Source organism: Electrona antarctica (genome assembly GCF_951216825.1).
Source record: "Electrona antarctica genome assembly, chromosome: 20".
NCBI classification, from domain to species: domain Eukaryota; kingdom Metazoa; phylum Chordata; class Actinopteri; order Myctophiformes; family Myctophidae; genus Electrona; species Electrona antarctica.
Window position 1 is genome coordinate 17,257,059 of NC_136801.1, and position 27,176 is coordinate 17,284,234.

At 45.2% G+C, this 27,176-nt stretch overlaps 1 protein-coding gene across 2 annotated transcripts in view; it reads right to left on the bottom strand.

The window, feature by feature from the left end:
* LOC306913465 (partitioning defective 3 homolog) overlaps positions 1 to 27,176 on the bottom strand; it is a gene marked incomplete at its 3' end in the record, with an annotated part of 531,789 nt that overhangs the window by 15,688 nt on the left and 488,925 nt on the right. The window contains exon 22 of one of the 2 annotated variants that reach the window (XM_079490132.1): positions 5,024 to 5,141. In XM_079490132.1, the coding sequence (XP_079346258.1) occupies positions 5,024 to 5,141 (118 nt within the window). Of the gene's footprint in view, positions 1 to 5,023; positions 5,145 to 27,176 lie in introns of both variants that reach the window. The other variant, XM_079490131.1, reaches the window with a different exon arrangement.

The following is a 27,176-nucleotide window of genomic DNA, read 5'->3' on the forward strand; positions in this document are numbered from 1 at the left end:
GGGGGTTCCCGAATTATTTTGGGGGGAGGTTCCTTGGGGGGAGGTTCCCAGATGATTAGCTTAATGTGCAACATTGTTTTCTCGTTCAACGGTAAACAAACCAACATACAGAATTGTGTAAAAAGTCTAGGCTTACACAGGGTATCTGCACATTTCTAAACTGACAATTTAAGGTTTTTAAAAAAAGGAATAAGACCATTACGTCAAAAGTAACCAACAAACAATACTAAAAAAAAAAGTCAACCATTGGCCAAAATTTTGAATAATTTAGCATTTGTATTACACACATCTTCTTTTCTGAGGGCCCCTAGGCACAAAACATGTTCAGATGGGGGTCCGCGACCAAATATACTGTATATCAATTTGGGGGTCCTCAAGTTTGAGAAGTATTGTATTTGACGAGTTTTCACCATGCAGGCTATACACATAATTCCATTACTTCCCTACATTGCACGGCATGCCATTATGCAGCCCAGCGCTCTTCGCCCATTGAGCTCCACCAGCACTTCATATACTGTCTGTGTGGCTGACTGACCGTGCACACAAATCTATTGTGTGCAATGGAAACACGTCATTATGTCTTGTTGACATATAATAGCCTCTATTATGAATCGCACAATGCAAAATGGGACAGCCAACAGGGGGAGAGCTGGTGTCCTCTTTCATCTGGGTCAGATTGGTTGGAACCGGGGAGCTACTGATTTGGAGCGCTTGTCAGAGCTTTAATGCCATACTGTGGTCGGTGGGCGTGATTGAACAGCATACTGGCATCGTTCACTCAATGTTTTGCTTTAAGGAAAAAAGGGGAAAAAATGAACCCATGAAAACCGGGAAAGCATCTGTGTCAGCTATACTGTATACAGGAGTGTGTGTGTCACAATTTTATAAATAGTAGGTATACCAGTAAGACGTCTGAGGGCGAGAAGCGACCCTAAAGGGCGAGGTCGCATGCACGCATCCGCCTTGTTGACGGCAGACTGCTGGGCGAGCGCTGGCGCTTTGGCATGGCGGGTCTGATCAACATGGAATGAATTCTGTACTGGCCATATATATAAGGAGCATAATCTTGAGTGTACAGGGCTTGAGGAGGCCAGATGAACATATGTATGGAATGTGAGAACAGGTCAGCTCCATACAGTATAGATCTAAGGGTGGTAGCGGGGACATTCTCTTGAGTGTACAGGGTTTGATGAGGGCCCAGGTAGGGCCGGGCCTTCATTTTCGGGCCTGTTGAGAACTCTAGTTTTCGCCGGCTGATGGGCGCGGCTGCACTAATAACTTTGGGGGAGGCCCGTCTAGAGTTTGAATGGACAGGTATAAGTCAAAAGGGAGACATCGAAGAGGAAGGATGGATGGGGATCAACATATGGAACAGGTTCTGACATATTTCCGAGCAAACTTTTAAACCCTTTAACCACATTTTATCTGTTGGCTATTTCAAAAACAGCAGGCATACAAAAGCATACAAAAACATCTGCTATTTTAGAAAAATCTTGAAAATGTGCACAAATCATTGAACATTTGCAACTCAAATCTTTGCTTCTGGGGGTCCCTGGAACAAAATATGTTTAGATGGGGGGAAAGGTGTACGGCTGTACACGGCCAAATACATTTTGGGGGTCCTTGACATGGAAGAAGTTTGAGCACCACTGATATACTACAGTATATATATTTATTTTATTTTATTCCAGAAAACTGTTAAGATTTAGAAGACATGTGTAGAATGGGCCTCAGGTGGTCTTAATAGGTTATTAACTTAGGCCTCATGCTATCGTGGTAAGACAGAGAAGGCATTATGTTACTCCCCCCCCCCCCCCCCCCCCCCCCCCCACAGATCTCCACAGAGATGGTTACACGAGTTAAGAGAGCGCTAGCACCATCATCACCACCATCTGACAGGGTCCTAAAAATACACACAGCTCATCCAGGCATTTAGTAGATACAGCATAACATGTTGACATAGCTATACCGTAGGCCCGTCTCTGTGCGTGTTTGCAAAGCCAAATTAATCAAATCTTTAACATCTCGCAGCCTGGTTGACAGCGCTGACAGGCAAAGCATTATGCTATGGTCCGTATTGACTATAACGCGACAGGGCATACAAATAAAGACATAAACTAAGTATAGGTTTCAATTTGAGGTTGTCGACATGTTTTGAAATGTGTTTGCTTGATGAAATGTGAGTGGGGGAGTCAGTAATATGCAACCCATGTTTTTCCTGCCTTCCCCATATCTATTATAAAAAGGCCTCGACCATTTGAAATTTCTATTAACTGCTCAAAGGGAGCCTTCTATTTTCACAAGCTTCAATAGCAAAATCTGTCACATTCCATGTTTTCTTTTCTCTACCGGACTTTTTATTTTTTTCTCCGCTCACAACTCGTCTTCTTAAGCAGAAGATTGCCCCAACTGATACGATTTCAAAGGCACTTTTCATCAGTGGAGCCGCGATCAATCTGCCTTTTGGATCACGTAATATGGCTAGACTTCACTTGAATCCCCCGTAATCACTGTCAACACATAACATGGGCGCTCCTGCGACTCGCATTAACAAGCTCCGCCAGTGTGAATCCCCGTTCATGTGACTAAGAGAACATGAAAGGAGACTAATAAAATAGACTCGCGGGCACTCCAGGGACGGCCCTATATATCTTATTACCAGTGGAAGTAGCACGGGAACCTTCAACAATGTCAACAATCACAAGCAATTAGGAGCTCAGAGGCTCAGAGACTGCCTCAGACTGCTCCGCTCGCTCTGAACAAACACTTAGCTACTCCTTTCGTCTGCAGGGAGAGAGAGAGGAGGACTAGACATTATTAAAGAATGGTATAGTGGGTTCAACCGTTTATCCCTTCAGCATAATATGTAGCTAACACTAAAACGCTATAAGCTAACGATATCTTTCTTTCCTGCAAAGGAATGTGCTTTGAAAAGAAATAATAGCTTTCCTGATTGATTCTTGTTCCAGCAGACCCTCAGTAAGCCCTGGCCCCTACAGGGAAAGACCGTGTCAAAGTCAAACTCATTTAGACAGTACAAACAACACACAAAGGTGCCTGTCACATCAGAGGCACATATCAAATCAATTTAATTGCAAACAGCAAGGAACAGCAAGGACACTGATAATACTCCACTTGGGGTTTTGAGGCACCATGGGAGGGCAGTGGGGAAAAGGATACAGAATATTTCAACTTCAAGGTGTGACATTTTGACCCATAATTTAGGAAATGGTTCCAGTCGTCAAGTCTCCCAATCATCTTTTCGCATTCCCTCCTCTTTCTCACCCGGGTAAGAATGTTATTGGACAAAAAAAAGAGGCCATGTCTGTCACAAGCCGTTGCATTGAAACAATTACAATTATTTGACCTTTCACCTGCATGGCCATGTTCCCGGCCAGCTATTCGTAGGAGATGGGCTCTGCTAGTGTTTGCTCTTAAAGGAAAAATAAAGGCTTGAATGACCTATGACCTTAACGAAACTACACAACTGGTGAGTCATGTGAACAACTTCAACACTTGAGACATAAAACAAATCCTCCTATACACTTACTCAGTTGCACATCAAATGGTAAAAGTAGATTTGCTACGTTCACCAAATGTTTTATTGTTGCTGAATGTTCTCCTATTTTTGCCAAAATGTTTATCTAGTTCAAGGGTTCGCAAACCTATGCAGGCTCCCTGACAAGAACTTGGAATTGTAGGAATTTAGTTTGACACGTAAGCTCAAGCTTGTAGATAACAATTTGGCCAATTCGGTATGAAAAGGGGCTTAAAAGTCCTTAAATTGTAACTTTAAAAATGTGGAGATACACATACTGAATGTTGGTTTGTTTACTGTTGAGTAAGAAAACAATGTTGCACATTAAACTAATCGTCTGGGGACTCCCTCTATAGTTTGACATGCCCAGAATATGGATGATTCATATGGTTCATTTCATTAAGTTTAGTCTCAGGAAGTTCTTAACTATTCCCCAATTCCCCTTTTTTCCAAGGATTGCAGTGTCATTGAATGTCACCCTTCGATTTCATCTACCTCCTAGCAGCTCATACTCCCAAACAAAAACCAGAAATTGCACAAATAAGAGTAATTACTATTTCATGCCATGTCAAAAAGGATAAATCCAAAAAGTTTGAAAGAATCCTGTGAAGTGTAGCGAAAAGTTAGAAATAGGCACTTTATAGGCTTGCAGGGACGTGACTTTAGGCACTCTGATAATAGAGCTCAGTGTCAGACGAGTCAGACGATGGAGGTGCACATCACATCCAGGAGAAGTATTCAAACAGAGGCAGTGAAGGAACTGTCAGATTGGCTTCCAGAGGATTAGGAAAGCAGCTGAGGTGAGCTGGTGCGTGTACGAGGGAATCCATTTAGCGCCTGGCAGATTTGGGAGATGTAAGGGGGACAAGTGTGGCAGTGGTGCAAACAGTACTCCATTTCATTACTTGAGTAAACAAGTAATGAAATACTGCAATGTAGAAATACTCTGTTACAAGTGAATGTCTGGTAATCAAAATGTACTTGGGTAAAAAGTACTTTAAACGTATTGGAATCAAAATATACTTAAATTAAGTAAAAGCATTCATTATGCAGAATTTCACAAGACAGTTTCAAATAGCCAATATAGGGCTGAAGTGGTGAATATATGTTTTGTAAAATTCAAATCTACAAAGTAACTAGTAACTAAAGTTTAAAAAAATAATTGTAGTGGAGTAAAAAGTACAATATTTGCCTCTGATATGTAGTGGAGTAGACAATTGGAAACACCCCAGTGACGTAAAAGTAGCTCAAAATTGTACTTAAGTACAGTACTTGAGCAAATGTACTTAGTTATTTTCCACCACTGCACTGTGGGGTTAGGGGAGAAGAGGGGGGTAAGGGGAGAAGAGGGAGGCTAAGAGACTTCTTCTTAGCTGTTCAGTAGAGGCTATAGTTTTGAGGGTATAGCCTATAAGCCTGTCAGGGAAGTCCCATGTGGGCTCAGTGTGTTGCTCCAACGGAACACTGCGTTTATGGGACACTCACCCAGGGCTGGTCGAAGCTGTAGGTGTGCCTGCGCTCCTCTGGGTCGTCCTCCGGCCTCGCCTGCTGGAACTCGTGTCTCAGACGCTGTATCCGGTCGTGGTTGCTGGGAGCCATTCGGCTGCTATGGAAACAGGACGAGAGAGAGAGAGAGAGAGAGAGAGAGAGATGATGATGAGAGGAATAGAATAACTTGCCATAGTAAGATATTGACTTCACTTACGGTTTCATTGCGTTTCATTTTTTACGACGTGGAGCCAAAGGGGGGCGGCCGTCTAGGACAGGCTTGCTCCGCGTCCGTTTGCGTATAGTCCCCCACAAACTGATAGCTGCTAATTAATTTAGCCAACTGTCTGAAAGCCTTTTCAGTTGCACAGCGAAGCCAATGGCGTTATTAGACTCTGTGTCTTGTTAAGCTATATACGCAGCGGTGCTTAGCCCGTTAAGACCTAGGGACCATTCTGCAAATGTCTTCTGAATCCTAACTGTTGCTATATCAGTGGTGCTCAAACCTTTTCATTAAAGGAACCCCAAAAGTCTAGGCATTTGGCCGCGGACCACCATCAGATGTTTTTATTTGTTCCAGGGACGCCAAGAAGCAAAGATTTTAGTTTTGCATATAGTATGCTATTTTTTGAACAGCCAACCAATATGCTGAAACATCCCCACAGGAGAAAGTCTCCCTGGAGCACCATTGTAAGTGATGCATGTCCCTCTTTAGAACCGAGGAGAATATGGGCCTTTTTATGGTCTTGTGTCATTAAATGCTCCACAGTGGAAAAGCCTCATTTACATCGCCTTCATTAAAGGCCTTTTGAGGAGCCTGTCAATAGAATAGAAGAGAAATCAATACCCTTCCCCTCAACTTAATCAGCCTCCCCTTTTATCACCGGCAACAGAGGCAAGCGCGAGACAAAACGCATAATTATGACGAGACAACCAGGCTTGATAATAGGCCTGCGCTTATGCATTCCACGGGGAAGGGAAACAGCATAGGTTATGGCAGCGTGATGGAGGGAAGGAGGGATTGGAGGGTAGGTTAAGTAAGAGGACGTTTTTTCAAGGATAGTGGTGGTGGTGGGGCAAGAGGTAGAGAAGTGAAAGAGTGGGAAGGAAAGCAAACAGAAACTGAGTGAAATAAAGGATGGAACACAAGTAAGACGCGCAAACGCGGGAAGCGAACGCAGCTCGTAAATTGCAATAACAACAATTAGAATAAATTACGTCGTTTTTTAAGGTTTTTTTTAAGTTCTAAGTATTATTTTATTTAAGTATTAAGTTATTTTTTTAGTGTGTGTATGTGTGCGTGCGTGTGTGTGTGTGTGTTTTTTGTGTTGTGTGTGTTTTTTGTGTGTGATACAGCTGCGCCCTCTGGTGGCGGGCGGGTGGTGTTACAGCGTGACACACAGACAGACAGACAGACAGACAGACACACACAGACATGTTCTGCTAGGTCTCATAGTTAGTGCTCACTGCGTTCGCAACAACCAGGAAGAAGAATGCATGGGGGTAAAAAAAAATCCTGAACATGAAACGCTCTCAAAATGGCCGATTGACATGGCTTACAGTCATCCTGTGGTGTAGTGAAAGGCCCTGAGTGGCTGTCAAAGCAACGATGGAAGCTATCGCTTATGCCCAGGGGCTTCGTAGCTGCAATTATGCCGATAAGTGCAGATTAAGGCAAGCTCGTCCTTCTGATGACTGGCTGCTTGGGACGCACGACTCAACCTTCAACATCGCCTTGATGAAAGGTGCATGGAGCACAGCTTTAATATAGTATATATAGTTCGAATAGACCTTGATGAGCAACCATTGCATGCATTCCACATAGGAGCAAACTGATGAGCAACCATTGCATGCATTCCACATAGGAGCAAACTGCTCCTATGCGGTCTGTTTGAAATCAATTGTGTTAGTTATACCCCACTTGGTTCCTGCACTGTATGCACACAGGAAAGCGTACATTAGACCCATCCTGCAGTCACAGGCAATTAAGTGGCTCATTGGCGTGGGAGGTGACGTATGCTTTTAGACCAACTGCCTGTGATGGTGCAAACCTGCCATTACAAAATCAATGAGCCATTTCTGTTTGCATGAGGTAACCTAAACACCATATACTGTGTTAAATAAACTAATTAGAGCGATCGAAGTCTAGTCAGCAGTCTAGCCCGCATGACGTGCGTCGTATATGATATGCAACACACCTGTATTTATATAGCATCTCAGAATGACTCAGACAGACTAGGCTATGAATAGACATTGGATAGCCCATCGTCACAATTCTTCAATGTACAGTACATAAAAAAGGAAGTTCGATTGGAAGTACGCCCACGCTATTGGGCCACAATGAGCCATTTCTGTTTGCATGAGGTAACCTAAACACCATATACTGTGTTAGTCTAGTGTTCATCCATAACTACTTTTGGTATCACTTTCGATTATCTTAATGTGACCATTGAAATGATCTTAAAATAGGTGCCATCTGCATCTACAGTACATAATGACACTGACAGCTCCAGGGAAACCAGGGATTTGCATAAATGCAGCTTGTTTTTCCATTAGGCGACATCACATGTGTGTTGGAGGAAATAATGAATGTGAATATTATCGGAGGCAGGGTACACCTTGGCTTTGTAGAGGAATTAGGTTCAAAAATGAAATGCACTTAATAGGAAAATACTTTCCATGTTTTATGTTACGCAATTCAGTTGCAATACAGTATTTCATTATTATTCTGGATGGTAAACTGATCAAGCGTGAGAACGAGGATAACGTGTGTTTGCACAATCACATGCATGCACGTGCAACAGTGAAGAGTTGGAGCTGCAATAATTACAGTTGACAATTGCATTTGGCAGACGCTCTTACACGTGTGAAATCAGAGTACGCAGAATAAGCATGAAGCCTAGTCAACAAACAACAAAGCAGACGCATAAAATAGTGCAAAGAAAACAATAGTGCCTCAAAGAAACTGAGATACCAGGTAAACATCAAAACTAGTATCTCTCTAAACAACATCTACATAACATTCTATAACATTTGTGGTCCAGGTAACACAATTATTCACATATAGCATAGTAAACTAGCATCTCGAAAAAGATGACAAGAAGGTATGGATGGACGGAGAAGGTGGTAGAAAACCCTGGGTTGAGTGAGTACGCATCTCTGAATGCAAGAGGGAGTTTATATTCCACCGTTTGGGAGAGAGGAGGTATTAAAGAAAAAGTAGTTATTTTAAAAAAAAAGGTATTTTTACATTTATAACATTGTTATCCAAATCCTTTAGCTAAGTGTTGTCAAATGTTCCCAGGCCCGTACAAAACCTTTCCCTGGAATGCAGCTTGCATCTGTTGGGAACTCCTAATGGGTTAGGACAGCTCTCTTAAATTATGGTGGAGATAATAAGAACTCTTTCCTGAGGAATATTTCATAACAGACATCATCCTTGATACAGCTTGATAAATATGATTTGTCCCAGACACACGTCTCAATAGCCTCAAAACACACTTTCCTTTGAGCTGAAATACAGCAGGGACGTGGTGGGCCCATAATTCAGCCCGGGAAGTGGAGTTGCGGAGGCCCTCTAGGCGCGCGGCTGAAAGCCGCGTGCCGGCGAACTGATGGCGCGCCGCCAAACGAAACACAGACGTATCAAGGGCGTGCGAGCGCATTTTAGTTCACTTTAGGTCCTACAGTGCATCTGCAGCTGCATTGTTTTACACAAAAGGGTTTTTTCTTTGTGATGTGATTGTGATTTATTTATTTAAAAAAATAAAAATAAACGGCTGGCCCAGACCGGCCTGGACTGGACCGGCCGTTCGGGAGTTGTCCCGAATTTCCCAATGGCCAGCACGTCCCTGGTATACAGTATAGTGAACAGAACACAATCACCCTAAAGACACCCAGAGGTCCTTGAGGGAGTTCCAGGGGGTCCCCAGCTAAATGATAGTTTGGAACCAAATGGACCCTTATGGGTCTGTAACTCTGAGAGTGTACCAATGGAACCAATTGGTTCCATTTGTACACTCGCAGAGTTAAATTAACATTGATTTTACAATATAAATTGGGGGTCCCAGAGATAAGAAATGCCATTACATAGGGGTCCGTAGACTAATGCATGTCAAACTGGGGGTCCTTGAAATTAAACAGGGTGAGAATATCTGCTAGAGACGTAAAAAATGTTCTCTTATGGGGTCCCTGGCATATGTTTTCAAATGGGGGTCCGCGGGCTAATTAGTGTCAATTTGGGGGGCACACGTTCTGCCTGTGAAATGGGACATTACTTCGGAGCCGAGTGGAGCCGAGCGTTGCCGAGTGGCAGCCATTACTGTTTTCACAGCAGTATTTGAAACCCTCTTAAAACGCCCTCAAACTTCTTTTTTGGGGACACGGAATTTACTTTGAAGTTGTTTTATGGTAGAATTTTGTTGTTTAAACTTCATGTGTGTGTGTGTGTGTGTGTGTGTGTGTGTGTGTGTGTGTGTGTGTGTGTGTGTGTGTGTGTGTGTGTGTGTGTGTGTGTGTGTGTGTGTGTGTGCGCGCGTGTGTTTTCCTGCACCGAGAGAACTCGGTACAGTAAATGGAATCATTGGAGATTCTGACTTTCAATTGTACATACTTTTTGTTTTGATTTTATTGTTCCACTTTGGCAATGTAAACATATGTTTTCTCATGCCAATAAAGCCCTTTGAATTGAATTGATATATTTGTTAGCGTCTTTGTCTTTTCTACAATCTACATGTACTACCAATTTACACCCCCCCCCCTCCCCACACCCATATATATATTATATATATATATATATATATATATATATATATAGCCAGTCATGCTTTGTTTTTAAGTTCTGCAGTGCGAGGGCCACAGCTATGGTTATTCAGGGGTCTTTGGCATATATGTTTGGGAACCCCTAAGACACATCCTCCGTGCTGGTATAGGGAGAGAAGCATGACGGCAGAATGGTTTCAACAAACAGACCAAAGATGGATGTGGGAACTGAGAGAATGCAATTAGCTTAATCCCTCAGGCTGCTCGTTGAGGAGAGCATGCCGGTGTTCTCCAAACATACAGCCTCATAAATTGTTCTCTTTGAACCTTGGGGGGGGGGGGGGGGGGCACTGCCTCCATCAGCATCCATAACATGGGCCATTGGGCCATGAGGGGAGCCACAAACAGGGCCACCATCCTGGCCATAAACAAGCCAACATCAGTGCGTTTGCGATGCAACGGCCCTATTACAACTCACCTTGACTCTGCTGTGTAACCGCTGGCCTGTTTACCCTGCTGCTGTGCTCTCTTGTTGATTATGTTCTGTATGCCCTGCTGCTGTACTCTTGTTGATGTCTTATGATTGTTGTGTTCATAGCCCGTTATCTCATCACGATAGGTTTGCCACTCGTTTTATACATTGTCTAGTCTGGTGTATGTGTCATTGTTATGTATGTCCTGTATGTCATGTCTATAAAAAACCTAATAAAAACTAATATAATAAAAAACATCAGTGCATAATATACCCCGCACATCGTGGGACCTATTCCCCCTTTCTCACCCTCTCGGGTATCAATCTGAGGAACGAGGGTTGTGTTCAGCAAATGTAAATGCAAGATTCGCTTCAGTGAGCCAACGTCTGGTGGGAGGTTTGGGGGGGGGGGGGGGGGGGGGGGGGGGGTTGGGGGTTTCAGCAGATACAAGATCTCCAGCAAATTAAAAGAAATGGCACCATGGTGCTTCAATGTATTTTTCAAAGCGCTACAAATGGAAATTGCATCGAGTTAGGGGGGGGATGGGGCCGGCAGGGGGGGGGATGGGCCCGGCGGTCGGACGAAAAGAATAAGGATGGGGTTGGAAATCGAACGAGGGGTGAATTGGTCACAGCAGTTCAAAGAAGGCCTATCAAGATTATCTGCGGGCCTTTCTCCCCACCACAACCCCACCCCCAACACCACATCACCGCGGTTCAAAGTTGACGTGATTCTTGGAGGGCTCTCTGTGGGAATTTGCAGTACAAAGTAATTCAAATGTGCAAAGAGCATGAGTATGAGCATGAGGAGGAGTCGGAGGAGACAAGGAGCTGAAGGGGAGCGCTAGTGGAGCACCATGCAGACAGCAGAGCGGCCCTATCACCATACACAAAGAAGACGGATTCAGCCGCCTCATCCCCCTAAAGCCCTGCGGATGCTTAAGCACCTCAAAATGCAATTAGTCAGCGTGATAGTTGCCAACGCATCAGGTGTCACTGCTTATCCCCCCCCCCCCCCCCCCCACACACACACACACACCTCAGAGTCCATAATGGGGCTGAAAAACAAGAGTCCAGACAAAGAATAACCAGAGAAGCCTGCAATAGACCAGCCTAGTCATTTGTATGAATGGCATGGATGTGTATGAGGGAATATGAATGAGGTCTGCTGATCAGTGGGGCTGGAGGAGATTCATTCCCTATAATGTTGGTCTCTCTCTGTAATTGTTTTACTTTACTTTGAGCGTGATTTGTGCTGATGGTTGGTTGTTGTTATGTTTTCCTTTCAAATCCCTGTTTCAATTGTACATACTTTTTGTTTTGATTTTATTGTTCCACTTTGGCAATGTAAACATATGTTTTCTCATGCCAATAAAGCCCTTTGAATTGAATTGATATATATATATATATTTAGCGTCTTTGTCTTTTCTACAATCTACATGTACTTTCAAATCCCTATCAATCTTTTTTTGATGATGTACACTACATGGTATGTCTGTTTTTCAAAAAGGAAAAGGAAGCATGTTTAGTTGGATGCCATGTGTGTGTACAGTTTTTTTTCTTTATTTACCCAGGGTAGTAGCTGAGCACAAGTGCTCATTTTCAGCAACGCTCTGCACATAGAAACACACAGACAGACACACACATTAAAACCTGGGAGCTGACCAGTACAACCACATTCTTATACTGTTGGCCACTAAGCAGCCCCACTGGAGCAGTTGGGGGTTCAGTGCCTTGCTCAAGGGCACTTCAGCGATGTTGGGTTAGTGATGGCCAATCACTTCCCGACCCAGATTTGTTATGCCCGTCCGGGGAATCGAACCGGAAACCTTTCGCTCCTCTAACCCTTAGGCCAACGCTGCCCACAGTATGACTGAATGCAACGCTTCTTAAAATGTCACAGGTTGGGGGTAAAGTGTATAGTCTCACCAGTGGTGGAAAAAAAGATCATTTATATAACTTACAGTTGTGTGGAAATAATAATAAAAAGTCCCCCCCTTCTGCTTAGCCTAGAACTGGGGTCATGTGATCAGTGACCTCTCGGCGGTGTACTCTGATCACACGTCCTAGACAGTTTCCGCCCAGTTTTAGTCCATACATTGAATCTAAATGTCACCAGACGTATCAGTATAGGCAGAGATTTCAGAAAATCTGGCTACACAAGACTATGAGATAGGAGTGTGGGCACTTCAAGTGCATGGGGATGGGGGTGGATAAAGTATCCATATACCACTGAATGGTCACAGCAAGCGTCTTCATTCTGACATGTGAAACGACAGTCAATCATTATTATGGCCTTTGTGCCCCAGTCCAAAATGACGGCGTGTCTTTGGGATCGCAACACATACACGTATGGGAACACAATAATGACGCACGCGTAAAAACTCTCTCACCCTCTCTTTATGGCATGGCCAAAGACCAAGCTGTCTGGAATAGGGCATGAGTGCGACTGTGTGTGTTTATGTATGTATGTCCCCTCAAATGGAGAGCAATCACAGCTTGTGTTATATTTATTTGTTTGTTTTGCTATTTGTATTGACCTCTCGTTTCTTCTTTCGTACTCACTGCCTTGCTCATACTCACACTCTGTTGATTAAAGTCACGTAACGCTATCTGTGAACAGCCCCCTGTCACTCACACCACACTGTGACAGGTGAACCTGTCACTCCACGGAGGCAGGGCAAACGCTGGGGGGGGGGGGGTCTATCTGAGCAACAACCATTTCGCTCAACTCTTCCAGCCCGATTTCCTCTGCAGCCTATGTGTGCATGCGTGTGTGCGTGAACATGTGTGACTACGATGCATGTGGGTGTACACGTGCACACATCCCACCTGTGTGTGTGTGTGTGTGTGTGTGTGCGTGTGTGTGTGTGTGTGTGGGGGGGGGGGTCAACGTGACATGCTGACAGGGGTCATGATCTCTCTTGAGGTCCATGGTGGGACGTCTGTCTGCGTAATACTCATCCTTTGATCCAGGAGGATTTGGCAGATGTCCCGACCCGCACACCACTAAGCCTATGGACTGGGATGCAAAACTTTGCAACCCCCCCCCCCCCCCCCCCCCCCCCCCTCCACACACACCCATACTTCTCCAGCCTCTCTTCTCTGATGTTGCAGCTTGGATGAAAGCCCTGCCAGGTCCCTGCATGGCCATAAACAACGCCACTGGCCAGTAAAAGACTAATACAATCAGAGAGAGCATAGCCGGGGTCATATGACCATGTTCTAATGCTGGGAGGGGGTGGGGGGGGGGACTCTCAGTCAATCAGACTGAGTGTGTGTGTGTGTGTGTGTGTGTGTGTGTGTGTGTGTGTGTGTGTGTGTGTGTGTGTGTGTGTGTGTGTGTGTGTGTGTGTGTGTGTGTGTGTGTGTGTGTGTGCGTGTGCGTGCCAGTGTTAATTTTGTCTAAAGACTAAAAGACTAATACTTTTGATATTTAGTCGACTAAGACTAAACAATTTCAGAAGACTAAATAGGACTAACACAAAATGGTGCGTTATTCAAAAAAATAAGACACTAAATCAAAATCTGCAACAAAAAAAAAGAAGTGGTCCAGGCACCTTGGCTGGTAATCCAGTCTGGCAGTGTGCCGCGGGTTCGACTCCCGATCCCGACGGCCTTTACTGCATGTCACCCCCCCCATCTCTCTCCCCATTTCCTGTCAGCCTACTGTCTGTCCCTTCATAAAAAATAAATAATAATAAAGGCGAAAGCCAAGTGTGTGTGTGTGTGTGTGTGTGTGTGTGTGTGTGTGTGTGTGTGTGTGTGTGTGCACGTGTGCGCATGTGCGTGCGCGCCCGGAGCTAATCTCGCAAACCGCAGGACTGATCAGCGCCACATTGCTCGCTGCCAGTAGGCAAACGAAAGTGTCTCTACTCATTCTTATCATTTACATACATGTGTTTTATATACTTACATATGATGGAAGTTAACAGGGCTCGGAATGGGCTGAAACCTTTTCCCCACAGATTTGGAGTCGTATACTGTACTTTGTCACAGATACTGTACATCACAGACCATACGTGACTGTGGCTGTGCATTATAAGAACGTCTTGGATTTGTTCACTTCAGCATCGATGTGAAAGACAAAAATATATAATACTGTATATCAGTATCTCCGTTCAACAGATGGAAGGCAGGCTTCTTATGTTAGTCCCTTTGGCCGTCTTGCATCAAGTCAAAGACTTAGCTCATATTTATTCCATCGCCCTGTGGACTTTCATTTATTTCAAAGGCTTTTTTGGTGGGGAGATGGACAGGCTTTGGGAGACAGTTGTACAGAGAGAGATGGGGTGAGATTAGATCTGCATTACCGCCGGTCATTTCTGACAGGAATTGGAGGCAAGATAAAGCTTCTTTCTCCCCCTGTCTGCCTGAGTCTTGCAGCAATCGGCTCAAAGCATCTACAGAAACCCAAATCATTCACTCCTCTTCTCTGCAATGTCTCCTTCTTTTATGCAAAGGTTTTGCTTCTTCCTAGTCCTACTTTAGTCTCTTTGTCTCTCTCCGTGTGCATTTTGTCCCCATACAGCTCCACTTCCCCTCCAACCCTCCACTGTGTGACTACAGTTATAGGCCATGAATTGTCCTCTGTCCCCGTCGTCCTCTTTCCCACTAGCATGTTAAGTGACAGCTGCAGGCTGGACAAAAGCCTGATAATACCCGGGATTTGTCAGGCTCTGACTTTCACCCATGTCCCTCATGTGACTGATGCGCTGACACTGGCACCTCGCCAGCTAGGGGCCCCCCGCTGCCGCATGCGGGTGTCTGGACCATAGTTCCACAGTTCCTTTCAGGTTCCAAAGCAGGCTCATAGTATGGGGGCCTCCTAAGGGGCGTCGTCTGAACCGGCTGCCTGGTGATGCCATGCTGACCAGGAAGACTAGACCCCTGATTAGCAGGGCAAAGAGCAGTGTTGTCAGGTCTGCTTATTATACAAAGATGTTTGTATTTGGGTGTGGGATGTGGGGTCAGTACTACACCATCAGAGTGTTTGACACGGAGACCATGAACTACTGACTGAACACACCTTCTACACAGCTTTTTCCAGAAAAACGCTCATTCAGCTATGTTATGCAAACTAGCAGTGATTCAGTACGGTCTGGAGGAGTCTGAACTCCCACACGACATCAGGTGGGAACTGGCAGCCATAGGTGGGACCTGTCTATCTCTCAAGGAGTGATAGACCTATCAGAGAAGACCTGTCTATCGCTCAAGGAGTGATAGACCTATCAGAAGTCTAGAACCGATGTCTCCGCCTAAGACCTCATTCAAAGATTCTGTGCCTCTTTCTCTTTTTTTGAGGGGAGCTAGCCCCTCCTATGTCCAGCTGTTGGTGTGTGTGCACAAACTTTGTCCTACACAAACATTACATTCCCATGGACAATGAATGGACAATTTAACATCATAGTGTGAATTTTACATCATGATGATGTACGATAAGAGCACCCCTCACAGTTTTTGAAAAAAAGCAGACCTACAAGCTAGGGATGGGATGGTAATCGATATTATCGTTTATCGTGATAGAAAGACACTCACAATAATCCGGGGAGATTAAAATGTATCCTGAAATTCAGTAGGTTTATACCACTTGCTCTACTAGCTCACAACGTGACTTGTTGTGAGCTTGTAGATCGTCCCTTTTCAAATAGCCAATGTATATAGGTTTAAAGTGCTCATGTAGCCTAGTCGCTTCTTTTGGGTTTTCATAGGCTGCTTATTTCTCTCACAAAATATGACATCAGTGGTCCTTTTGACAGGGGTCCCCGGAACGGAACGGCATAGGGCCTTCCGTGTGCTAAGTCTTTTGCACCCCATCGCCTGTTGTGAAAGGCTGCCAAACAGCTGGGCCCAGGGGGTGCACAGCTGAGGGCCCTCAAGCAGGAACACCATGAAGAGGAGAGAGAGAGAGAGAGAGGAGAATGAGGAAGCAGTTCTTTGTCCAACCGCCCTGCTCCCCAGAGACTCGTGTGCCTCAGTATCTCAAAGGCCCATTTGCACCATGTACACCATTGGCCTGCTTTAGAGCGACCACACTGTTCACTCTGCCCCCACTACGCCCTAACAAGCCTTTCTCATCCACACACAAGCTGCTCTATTGTCCCAGTGACACCGGCACAGGCCATAAAACCAGTCCTTTTCACACCATCTCACTCTGGCCATAATAATAGTTGATTATGTTCTCTTTACTTTGTTCATGTGCATTTCCAGAACACAGGGAAACGACGGTTGCAGGTGCCCTGATTGAGAGTGACACAACTCACGCCTTCTGCCGTGGCCTTTCACCGGCATGTTTTATAGTTCCATCCTCAATACAAGGAAAATGCACTAAAACAGGGGGAAAAACAGACTTATGCTTATATGTCTCTAGGTGTATTTTCTTCCCCCACCCCTGCTGGTGGCTCTCCGGTCATACCACAATACATGGTATAAAACAAGCAGCTGTGACCTCTTTGAAAAATTGAAAACGAAAAGGTCTTGGTATTGTTCCAAAAGCCTGCTGCCAACAGCCAAGAGTCCCCGACAATGACACCAGAGTGCAGGAAGAAATGAAAGTGAGATGTGATCTGACTCGGCTTAGATGGCCGGAGGCAACATCTCTGGGCAGACACCACGTTCCGGCAAAAACAACAAATAAAAAATAATGATGTGATCCAGTCACTGATCAAGTCGTGAGCTAATCCTGCGGGGCAGGAGGCATCTGCTCTAGCTCTGGGTGAAGGACGTGAGGGTTAGGGTTAGGCACTCTCCATTTGTATGTAAATGCTGCTCCCTCACAGAGGCTATAGGTTCACAAAGTTCCTGTTCTGACCGACAAGGTCACGACCCACTTGACCTCGTAACCGTGTTCACAGACTGGCGTTGCCATGTTGTTTGTTTGTTTGTTTAGATGAGATCTTGGCGCGGCTGTGGCTCAGGAGGAGGAGCAGGTCGTCCAATGATCTGTGGATCGGCGGTTCGAATCCCGGCTCCTCCTGTCCACATGTCGAAGTGTCCTTGGGCAAGACACTGAACCTCACCTTGCCACCATTGGTGTGTGAAGTGAGGACGCGTTGACCGCTATCCGCTTCACCTCTCAATGTATGAATGGACCATTGTAAAGCGAGTAAGCACGTATAGTGCACAGAAAAGCGCAAAAAAATGCAATCCATTATTATTATTATTATTATTATTAGACTTCAGTGGCGACTTGAAAACACCAAAAATCTTAAGTCTAAAAACTGTGACCTACGTCTATTACATGTCATACATATTGCTGTATGTGTGGCCTGTGCGGCACAGTAACCTATTCATGGGAAGACTGCAGAGAATCCAGTTAACTTGTGAGTTTAAAACTACATTCCAAGAAAACACATTTCCATTGACTTTATGTTAGTCAGATTCTGTGAGTTATGCCAAATCAAATCCTGTGTAACTCAATTTGAATTCAGCAACAGCAGCCATCTCTCTGGCTTGTCCGTTCCCGTCCCAATTCCCTGAATTAAATAGGCGGATGTTTGGTAGCAACTATGCTATTTTAACCACTTAATCACCGAGCTACTTTACTACCCAAATACAATCTAAATTTCATGCTGTGAGCTTGTAGATATTTTTCCCACCTATATTATTTCTACACCTATATATTAAAACCGGGTATGCATGTCATTTTAGATTTGTGTGTTGGCTATTCAAAAATTACAGATCTACAAGCTCACAGTGCACATTTTAAAGAGGGAGTGACACAATTTCTTTATTTTTCATGTGTCTATGAGGTGACAGTACTTCATTAGACACCCTGGAGTCGTTTTATGTGCAATGGTGTATTAACTTTGTATTTAGGGTTTCTTCCTGGAGGCTGAACCCTTGACAGTGAAACGGGCCAATGAAATAAACAGTAATATAGTGACATCACACTATCAGCCCATCCCCTAACCCCTCCCCCTTTATCATACAACTACAGCTGTGGGTGCGGCTTCAGTTCAGGTGGATCGCCACCCATCACCACCCACCAGGCAAACTTAATGAACTGGTGGGCGTGCCCACATGAAAACAACATTTTAACAAATACTGTACACTTTTTTGAAAAAATTATACCTCCTTATATAACAATAAGACCTGATGATCATGTTTTAGGGTAGAAAAAAATCACTGCACTCCATCTTTAAGTGTGAAAACTACTAAGTTAGAAGGCATTTGTAGAATCGGCCTCAGATCTAATGGATTTAGAGTAGTTAAATCAGCATTGCAACATTATGCATCTTGGGATGTATATGTGCAACACAAACCAGAACAGATCCAGTGAATTCAGTTGTGGACTGTTTTCACAGAGAACTTTCTTAACCACACAAACACCACAGGCAACTTTTCCTTCATAAGTTGTTTTCTGGGAAAGAAAGTGGCCGAGGCGCCTGTTGACTGACAGCTGCGGACTCCAGTCCATAAGGAAAGAGATGAACTTTGATGTTAAGGCCGGTAATCCCGACCCATTGATTCCGAGGCACTAACTCACTCTCAGAGAGAGGCGTGGAGTGTGGCTCGGACTGCCTAATGTGTTTATACAGGCACACGCACGCACGCACGCACGCACGCACGCACACGCACACGCACGCACGCACACACACACACGTCACAAAGTAAGCTCAAAGTAAAAGACAAAGCATTGCTGTAATGAGACAACACACACAGCACACACAACCGCAACTTGATCCACTGTATGGACCATATCGTTGCTGTCGGGCAGAAACCTCCTTATCTCCATCGTTATTTTAACTTTGACATATCCCTACTTGATCATACTACAGCGTCACACACAAGCAGCAGAAGTAGCAGATCCACAAGAGCTTGTAGATCTGCTACTTGTAAAGCTAAAAGCTAGGTAAAGTGAACATTTATAACTCAAATCTTTGCTTCTGGGGGTCCTTGCTACGAAATATTTTTGAGGCGGGGGTCCGCGACCAAATACATGTTGGGTGGTCCTTGACATGAAAAGGTTTGAGCTGATATAGCTTTTCAGAAAATGGTGTTGGGTTAATTCGTTTGATGAAAGCTGTATACACAATGATTTAAAGGTCTACATTCAACATTCATTTAGCTGTACTAAATTGCGTGTTTCCCATACGCCCTACTGTAGAGCGCTGCAGCTGTTTATGCTACTGAACAGCGAGTTCATCGTTCCAGCTCACGCTAAGCAGTCGCTCTTCAACAAGGTGTGAATGCCATAGGCTTGTGTGTCTGTCAAAACAGACCGGCTCCGTTTTTTATGAGGCCATCAGACTTTTAAGACAGGTTTTATGGGATATCAACTACTAGTCCAACGCTAAAAAGCTAACACGGAGGCGGAGAGATGGATTTTCTGATATGTGACTTTAGCCTTCTTGGTCTCTTTTTATGGACCTTGAGACCAAAATATTTTGGTCTAAGTATAGCTTGGGCTCCATGAAATATGGAATTCACCGCTGCATTTTGCATTAAGCGACCTCAAATGAGATGTATCTCGGTGCCCAGTTTAAGGTTGGAATGCTGAAACGATAGGCCACCTCCGAAGGGTTGTTTTTAGTTTTCTTTTTTTTCCGTGCACCACTCGAAACACTGGAGAAGGCTGGAGAGGTCCCCGGAAGGCTCGGCTAGACTATCGTCAGCACTTAGACAACCAGGAGCCGAGAGGATCCTGAGACGGGCTCCTCGGCCGGGCCAAGGCTTGGATGCCTTAAGCGCATTCTCGCAAAATGGACGCCAAGTCTGAAGTTTAACAACCTGCTAAATGGGAGTGAGTAAACTGACAAGTGAGAGGGGTAAAGCGAGAGAGGGAGAAAGACAGAGAGAGAGAGAGAGAGAGAGAGAGAGAGAGAGAGAGAGAGAGAGAGAGAGAGAGAGAGAGACTAATGGATTTAGCAAGCTTTCGGCTCTTTTGGTATGCCTGGAGGAGGAAGATGTAAGAAGCGAGAGGAAGAGAGGTCTCGTGCATCATTCTTCTGTACACTTGCACTGCATCCATTCCAGGCGCTTCACAATGGCTGAGCTCTCCAATGAGCACGATCAGTGTTATTATAAGAGACTTTTGGCTTCTTTTTCTGTAATGTTGTTTGTCAATATCATTATTGATAGTTGCAGGTTCCATTTTTTGGGGCTTGTGTAGGCTAGTTGCTTATTTGGGCTTGCTTCCTAAATGTTGTTTAAACTAGTGGTTCAAATTAATATGTGATTGCCCGCGTATCCCCATCTGAAAACATTTTGCGCCAGGGACCGGGCCGTATACCGGATTTGTGTTTTTTTTCTCAAAGATGTTTTTGAAAATAGCAAACACTAAATCTAGTGCTCGTGTGGCCTATAGTCGCTTCTTTCAGGCTTGTTTTCATAGACCTTGGGTGCGTATTTCTCTCGCATAATCTGGCGGCCATGCCAAGGCCGGATTGGACTGAGCTGACACCACACAGCTGTAAGGAGACCCACCACATCACGTCAGTGTGATTGACACGCCAGGTTGAACGTGGTCTTTAAAAATACACACACAGGAAACATTTACGAACACATGGAAAACAGAACCTGAGTTCCAATGTATCATATTGTTGCTGTTGGGCAGAAATCGCCAATGTCCATATTAACATTGTGTTTTTTTCGGGAATTAACGTCCCTACTTGATCATACTACTGCAGCGGCACACAAAAGCATCTTGTATAGCTTGTAGATCTGCTGCTGAATCTTTGGTAGTTAAAAAAAAGGCTGTGCTGTTCCCTGGTGCTGGAGCACAGTGTGGCCCAGCTTACAGTAGCAGGGACAGACAGACAGACAGGGAAACGTTTCCAGGAGGAGCCATTCAAAGATTCAATAGATGAGCCTTGAGCTTTAAGAAATATATATAAAAAACTGGAACCGAGCAGGAGAGAATGTTATTTAAGGTCAATGGTATGATTTCCCATTTAACTCATTAAAACCGGGAAAGCATCAGCTGTGTCATTTTTAGCAGACGTACAAGCTTGAAGTGTTTGAAAAAGTTTTAATAATTTTGAATCCTTTAGCACAACTCTTCTCTTCCCTGGCACTCTAGTCCCTGGCACAAAACATTTTCAGATGGGGGCCCAAATATATATATATATATATAATGAGAGCGCAAAATCTGTCTTGGAAGAGCCACCCATCGACTAATCTAATATACGTCAACCTTCCCCGTGTTTCTTCACTAGTCCGATCCAGAAGAACACAGTTTGCCGGCCACTGCTACAGAGCTGACAATGAGGTTATATCTTCCTTTCTTCTCTGGAGTCCTGCCTCAAAGCAGACCAGAGGTAGAAAACTGTCGTTCCCTGATGTCATCGCTAAGGACACAGGCATCAGTAAGCAGGAACTGGGAATGGCAATGAAGGACCGGGAAGTCTGGCGTAATATTGTGAAATCCACGATCTCGACCGCGGTCGAAAAATGATGATGATGATACATTTGGGGGTCCTTGGCACGGAAACGTTTGAGAACCACTCATTTAGAGGGCATTTGTAGAATCGGCCTCAGGTCTTGATGGGTTAACCCATTGATGCCTGGTGCAACCTATACGTTGTTCTACCCTTGATGCCGGCGCTCTCTCTGTGTCTCATCAGCTATTGTTATAATTTAGCTATTGAAAAATAGCAGATCTACAAGCTCATAGCGCGCCACCGAGTGGCGCGCTATGAACTTGTAGGTCTGCTATTTTTGAAAAAACATAACTATTTAAAAAAATAATGAATCAAAATTTGAAGGTTTTCAGAAACCTTAGGTCAGGCCCTAGAAGGCGTTCCCAGATTCAGCCTCAGGTATCAATGGGTTAAAAAACTAGCAGAAGCAAGCTCCTTTAGTCCTGCTGGCCTTAATTCCCTCCGTGTCCTGATGTAATAGTGCTCACACATTTCAAGGGCTGGTATAAAATGTTGCAGTGACGGAGGAGTTGGGACATTGTGCCGGTGTTTCTCAAACATTTTCATGTCAAAGGCTCCCAAATTGATTTTGTATTTGGCCCAAGGACCCCAATCTGAGAATAATTGGTGCCAGGGACCCCATAAGAGAAGAGGAATGTTTCCACAATTTCTCAAAAATCACTGTGACTGTCCTTGTGAGCGTGTGTATGAGCTATTTTGTGTTTAAGTGATAGTAAATGGTGCATTTATATAGCGCCTTTATCCAAGGCGCTTTACATAGATTGTGCATTACATTCACCCATTCACACACACATTCATACACCGATGGTGGCGGAAACCATGCAAGGCACCAACCAGCACATCAGGAGTTCAGTGTCTTGCTCAAGGACACTTTGACACTATAACTCTGGGGGAGCCCGGGTTCGAACTGGCAACCTTGCGGTTACCATCCAACCACTCTACCCCTGAGCCACCGTCGCTCAGGGGTATGCTCTATTAATACACAGGACTTTTTGGGGTTATCCTTTTAGTGTATTGTACGTGTGCCGTTTGCATTTCTGTTTCTGACTAATAAAGTATTCAATCAAAACACAAACTGCAGGTACATTACTGTACCAAAATCAAAGTAAGCAGAGTTAATCTATATGTGTGGGAGTAGACCCTCCCCCAACACAATGTGTGTTTAGAGCTCAGTCGGTATAGAGCTCTCGCCTCTGGACCACAGCGTCATGGGTTTGATCCCGAGCACCGCCAACGATCTATGAGTAGCACGGATTGTATGCGGCAATGTAAGTACTGGAAGCTGATGGTAGATGTGCCGGTCCACCTCAGCGATCCATCTCCCAGAGGTCTGGCACGTTGTAACGGGGATAGACTCCTGGGTTCTCGGCTGATAAGCCTCTCCGACCGACTCACAGTGCCAGGCAGAGACATACCAGCACACACAGGCTATACCTGGCCAAAATAAAGGCTTATATCGGATTTCATTTTGGGGCCTAAGTGGTGGCAATTGCACTGGTGCATACACTGCGACGTTACATATGTATTCAGAAATGTATTCACTACACATCTGGTGCATGATTTCCAGTGGGATTGGAAAAGATTTGTTCCTGCACTGCGAAATATTTTGGTCACACACACGCACGCACGCACGCACGCACGCACGCACGCACGCACGCACGCACGCACAATGCCTCTCCTTTTCCATCCCATTAGCGGAGCAATAAGTAATAAGCTGAGCAGATATCCTGCCGTCTTTGTAAAGAATAGCCAGGGCCCCCCCCCCTGCAGAACCCCCAGGGAGGCCCCCGCCCCGTCGCACCTGTAAACCGCCTCACTTGACCGCGACGCGCCGTCATGCTGTGCTGCTATGCCGCCGATCGCTGCCCCGCATAATGTCAACTCAACCGCCCTCTGCTGAGATGCCGCTAAATAATTCACGCTGCATGGCCCATCCCTGCATGGGTCGTGCTCACCATGTTGCACCCCCCCCCCCACACACCACCACCACCCCCCGAACTGACACATATACACTTCCTCCATTCATAATTAAAGAGAGCGCACCGTGGCGGGGAGGCGCCCGTCAGTCAGCGGCACTTTAAACAATAACAATATTGATGGCGGGGAGTAATAAAGCAGAATTAAAAAAGATGGATCTCAATGATTTCTGTTTCCTCTTTGCTCGCTCTCTCCCTAGCACAGCTGGTCCCAGACCTAAGTGCTGAGGAGGGTGGGGGGGTGGGGGGGAAAGTGCAGCCAAAAGAGAGTGAGAGGGAAGGAGAGAGAGAGATGGAAAGGGATAGAAAGACAAGAGGTGATGGAAGGAAAGGAGGAGGGGTGGGGGTGGGGGTGAAGGTTGCACCTCCTCCCCCCTCCATTACTGGATTAAGGGCCCTCTTCTGGGACCCGGAAAGAGGGAAGAGGGAGGGAGTGGTGGGGGGGGGGGCGCCAGGGGTCATGACCCTCGGTAATGGCAACGCATAGGGACAGGCTGACAAAGCCCAGGGTCCGGGTCCATCATTTCAATTAGGTTATCAATGTTGTGCAATAATCAATGCGCGGGTCAGGAGGTTGGCAGATCCTGACAGATGGAGGGACAAAAAAACAGGCAGAATAAAGGAGTTGAAAGAGGGCAAATAGAGCGAAAAGGGCCATAATCATATGGTCTACATGACAATGGCCCGTGGGCCGTTTGTTTCCCCATCCATATAGGTATACGAGACAGAAGAAAAGGGCCATAATCATATGGTCTACATGACAATGCCCCTGGGCCGTTTGTTTCCCCATCCATATACGTATACGAGACAGAAGCGGCTCCATCGTCACTGACAGGTAAGTGTGATAAACAGCCGTTTTACACCCACATTGTCAATTGGATTTAATCGGCTATACTGCATATATTTAATATTTTCAAGTAAATGGGTACAGAGCTCATTTTATATTCAGTGTCTAATCGCAAAAAAAAGAAAACAACTTCACACATCACATTCCGTTTGATAAAGACATAAACCAAACGGAGACTAATTCCCTGCCACTATACGCAATATCTCCCCATCGACCTCGGGGAGCCTTTACATATGCTAATCCCCCTTCTTTGACCTCTGACCCTTGCATTCATGACATCATTATCAGCCCCCAGCAAGACATAATGTTGTCCTGTCACCGCCGTGATCTATGGCCGCGGCCGTGGCTCTCTGCCTTAATGAAGCCGTAACGTCGTCTTAAACAGGCCCGGAGAACCCTGCCCGCGGAGCCCAGACATGGCTGTCTGTCGCCGGGCTTTAATGTGAGTACACATCCATCATCTCACATCACGCGTCAATCAATCAACCAACCCGTGACAGCTATAAGCACCCCCCCCCCCTACTCCGATCTCATATACTCTGTGATTATGATCTCAATTATCATGGTGACCACAAAAAGCAAAGCACTCTCCATGCGGACCGACATGCTAATCAAGGAGCATCGGTTGTCAATAAGTCCAGCGAGGCGCAGGGGACCGAAAGGCCATCGGGGAAAAGGCCTTGACGATGATGATGAGTGACTTGAAATGACATTAAAAGAGACAGGAACAAATAAGGCTGGACTGACTGATGAACGGAATAAATGATAATAATGATTATAATGTCTGGAATTTATATAGCGCTTATAGTCAAAGATAGTTTACATGCGTGTGGGTGTGGGGGCCAAGGGAGAGGAGAAAAAAATTGAAAGAAAGAAAGAAAGAAAGAAAGAAAGAAAGAAAGAAAGAAAGAAAGAAAGAAAGAAAGAAAGAAAGAAAGAAAGAAAGAATGTTAATTCACTTTAGTGGAGTGTATCCTATAAATAGACAAAAAGACACAGAGACACACTCACTCTCACACTCACACACACGCACTTTAAAAGCTGTTGCTGTGCAGCCTGTGACATTGCGGCACTGCCAGAGGAAGGATGGTATAGTGTCTTTTGTCCTCCTGGGAGATTTAGGGGGCCATAACTGTCTGTGTCCAGTCCAAGAGAAAGCTATGAGGTCAGGCCCTGCCAGCACGGACACAGGCTTTTAGTTCCCTCTCAGCCAGAAGAGATGGCAGCGTTCCCACAAACGCACGCACACGCACACGCACACGCGCACACACACACACACACACGCACACACACACACACACACACACACACACACACACACACACACACACACACACACACACACACACACACACACACACACACACACACACACACACACACACACACACACACACACACACACACACATTTTGAGCACACAAACACATCTGACCCTTGCACATACACACATGCACTCACACAGACATTGTTAATAAGCGCACGACATGGGTGGCCAGTTGGTCTCAGCAGTCATATCTGTGCTGTAGTTTTCTCTTCCTGCCTGCCTGCCTGCTTCAGCCTTGACTGGAGACGCTGGGTAACTTAAGATGGGGCTCTGGCTCTTTCCGAGCAGCACCCAGAGATCTGATAACCTTTCTCCACGCTTCTCAAAAGACAGCTAATAGGGATGATATTCTGCCATGAGACACCGAGCTGGCTAAAATGTCATTGTTTTCCCTGGCTGGGAGGGACTCTCGCGACATTCTAAATCCTACGTACGACATTTTGAGGGGCAGGTGCTCAAGTGAAAAAAAGGGCACCTTGTGGGGCGTGTGGAACCGTCGGCTGCCTAACTAGTGTGTGAGATTTATAGATTTTGTGGCATAAATAATATATTAGAAGCTTTTAATCCAGAATTGGTTGATATCACAATGGGCCACATACTGTACACTGTACAAAACAAAAATGTAATTAACAAACTTTCAAAAGATCACATTGCTGTCCAGAGGGCAAAGGGGCAGGTGATCTAGCACCACCTAGTGTCTATCTGTGCACGCCCCTGCTTGTGCTTATAACCACGCCCTGCTTCTGTGGCCAACAGGAAGTGCCTCTCGCCTACAACTTCAGACTACTTTTTGGGCTGACAAAGTATAGTTTCTGGTCCTCTAGTCTCAAGCGAACTTGAGCCACATAAGGCACCTCTGAGCGAGCTAGAGCGAGCGAGTTGCCACGTCGAACGTTGCAAAGTTCGATTGAGCCGACTCAGGGCCGTTCAGGTTGCGACCCGATAGGCAGAGAATAGTAAATAATGTTCTGGTGAGAGCGTTTTCCCTGAATGCCACTCAAAGTGGCTACTGGCCAATCACAGTGCATCTTTGCACAAGCCGTATAGGACTTCGAATGATGCCTCTCTCTCTCTCTCTCTCTCTCTCACTGTACGTTTGTCACCCCCCCCCCCCCCCCCCCGTCAAACAAATAACTTAATATAAAATAAAATAACGAGAACTGTTATCACAAATCAAATCACAGTGTAATCTCTCCTAATCCGCGGAGCAACTGCTTGTGAGAGCAGACAGGAAAGAAAAAATGGAGGGGTAGCAGCAAAAAAGTAACAATGAAGGCATGTGAGGACAACGGCGACTAATAAAATAAGGACGGGTGAATGGCAGCTAAAACACAATCCACAGCGAAAGTCAGACATAAATCATAATGAACTATGCTTAGATTC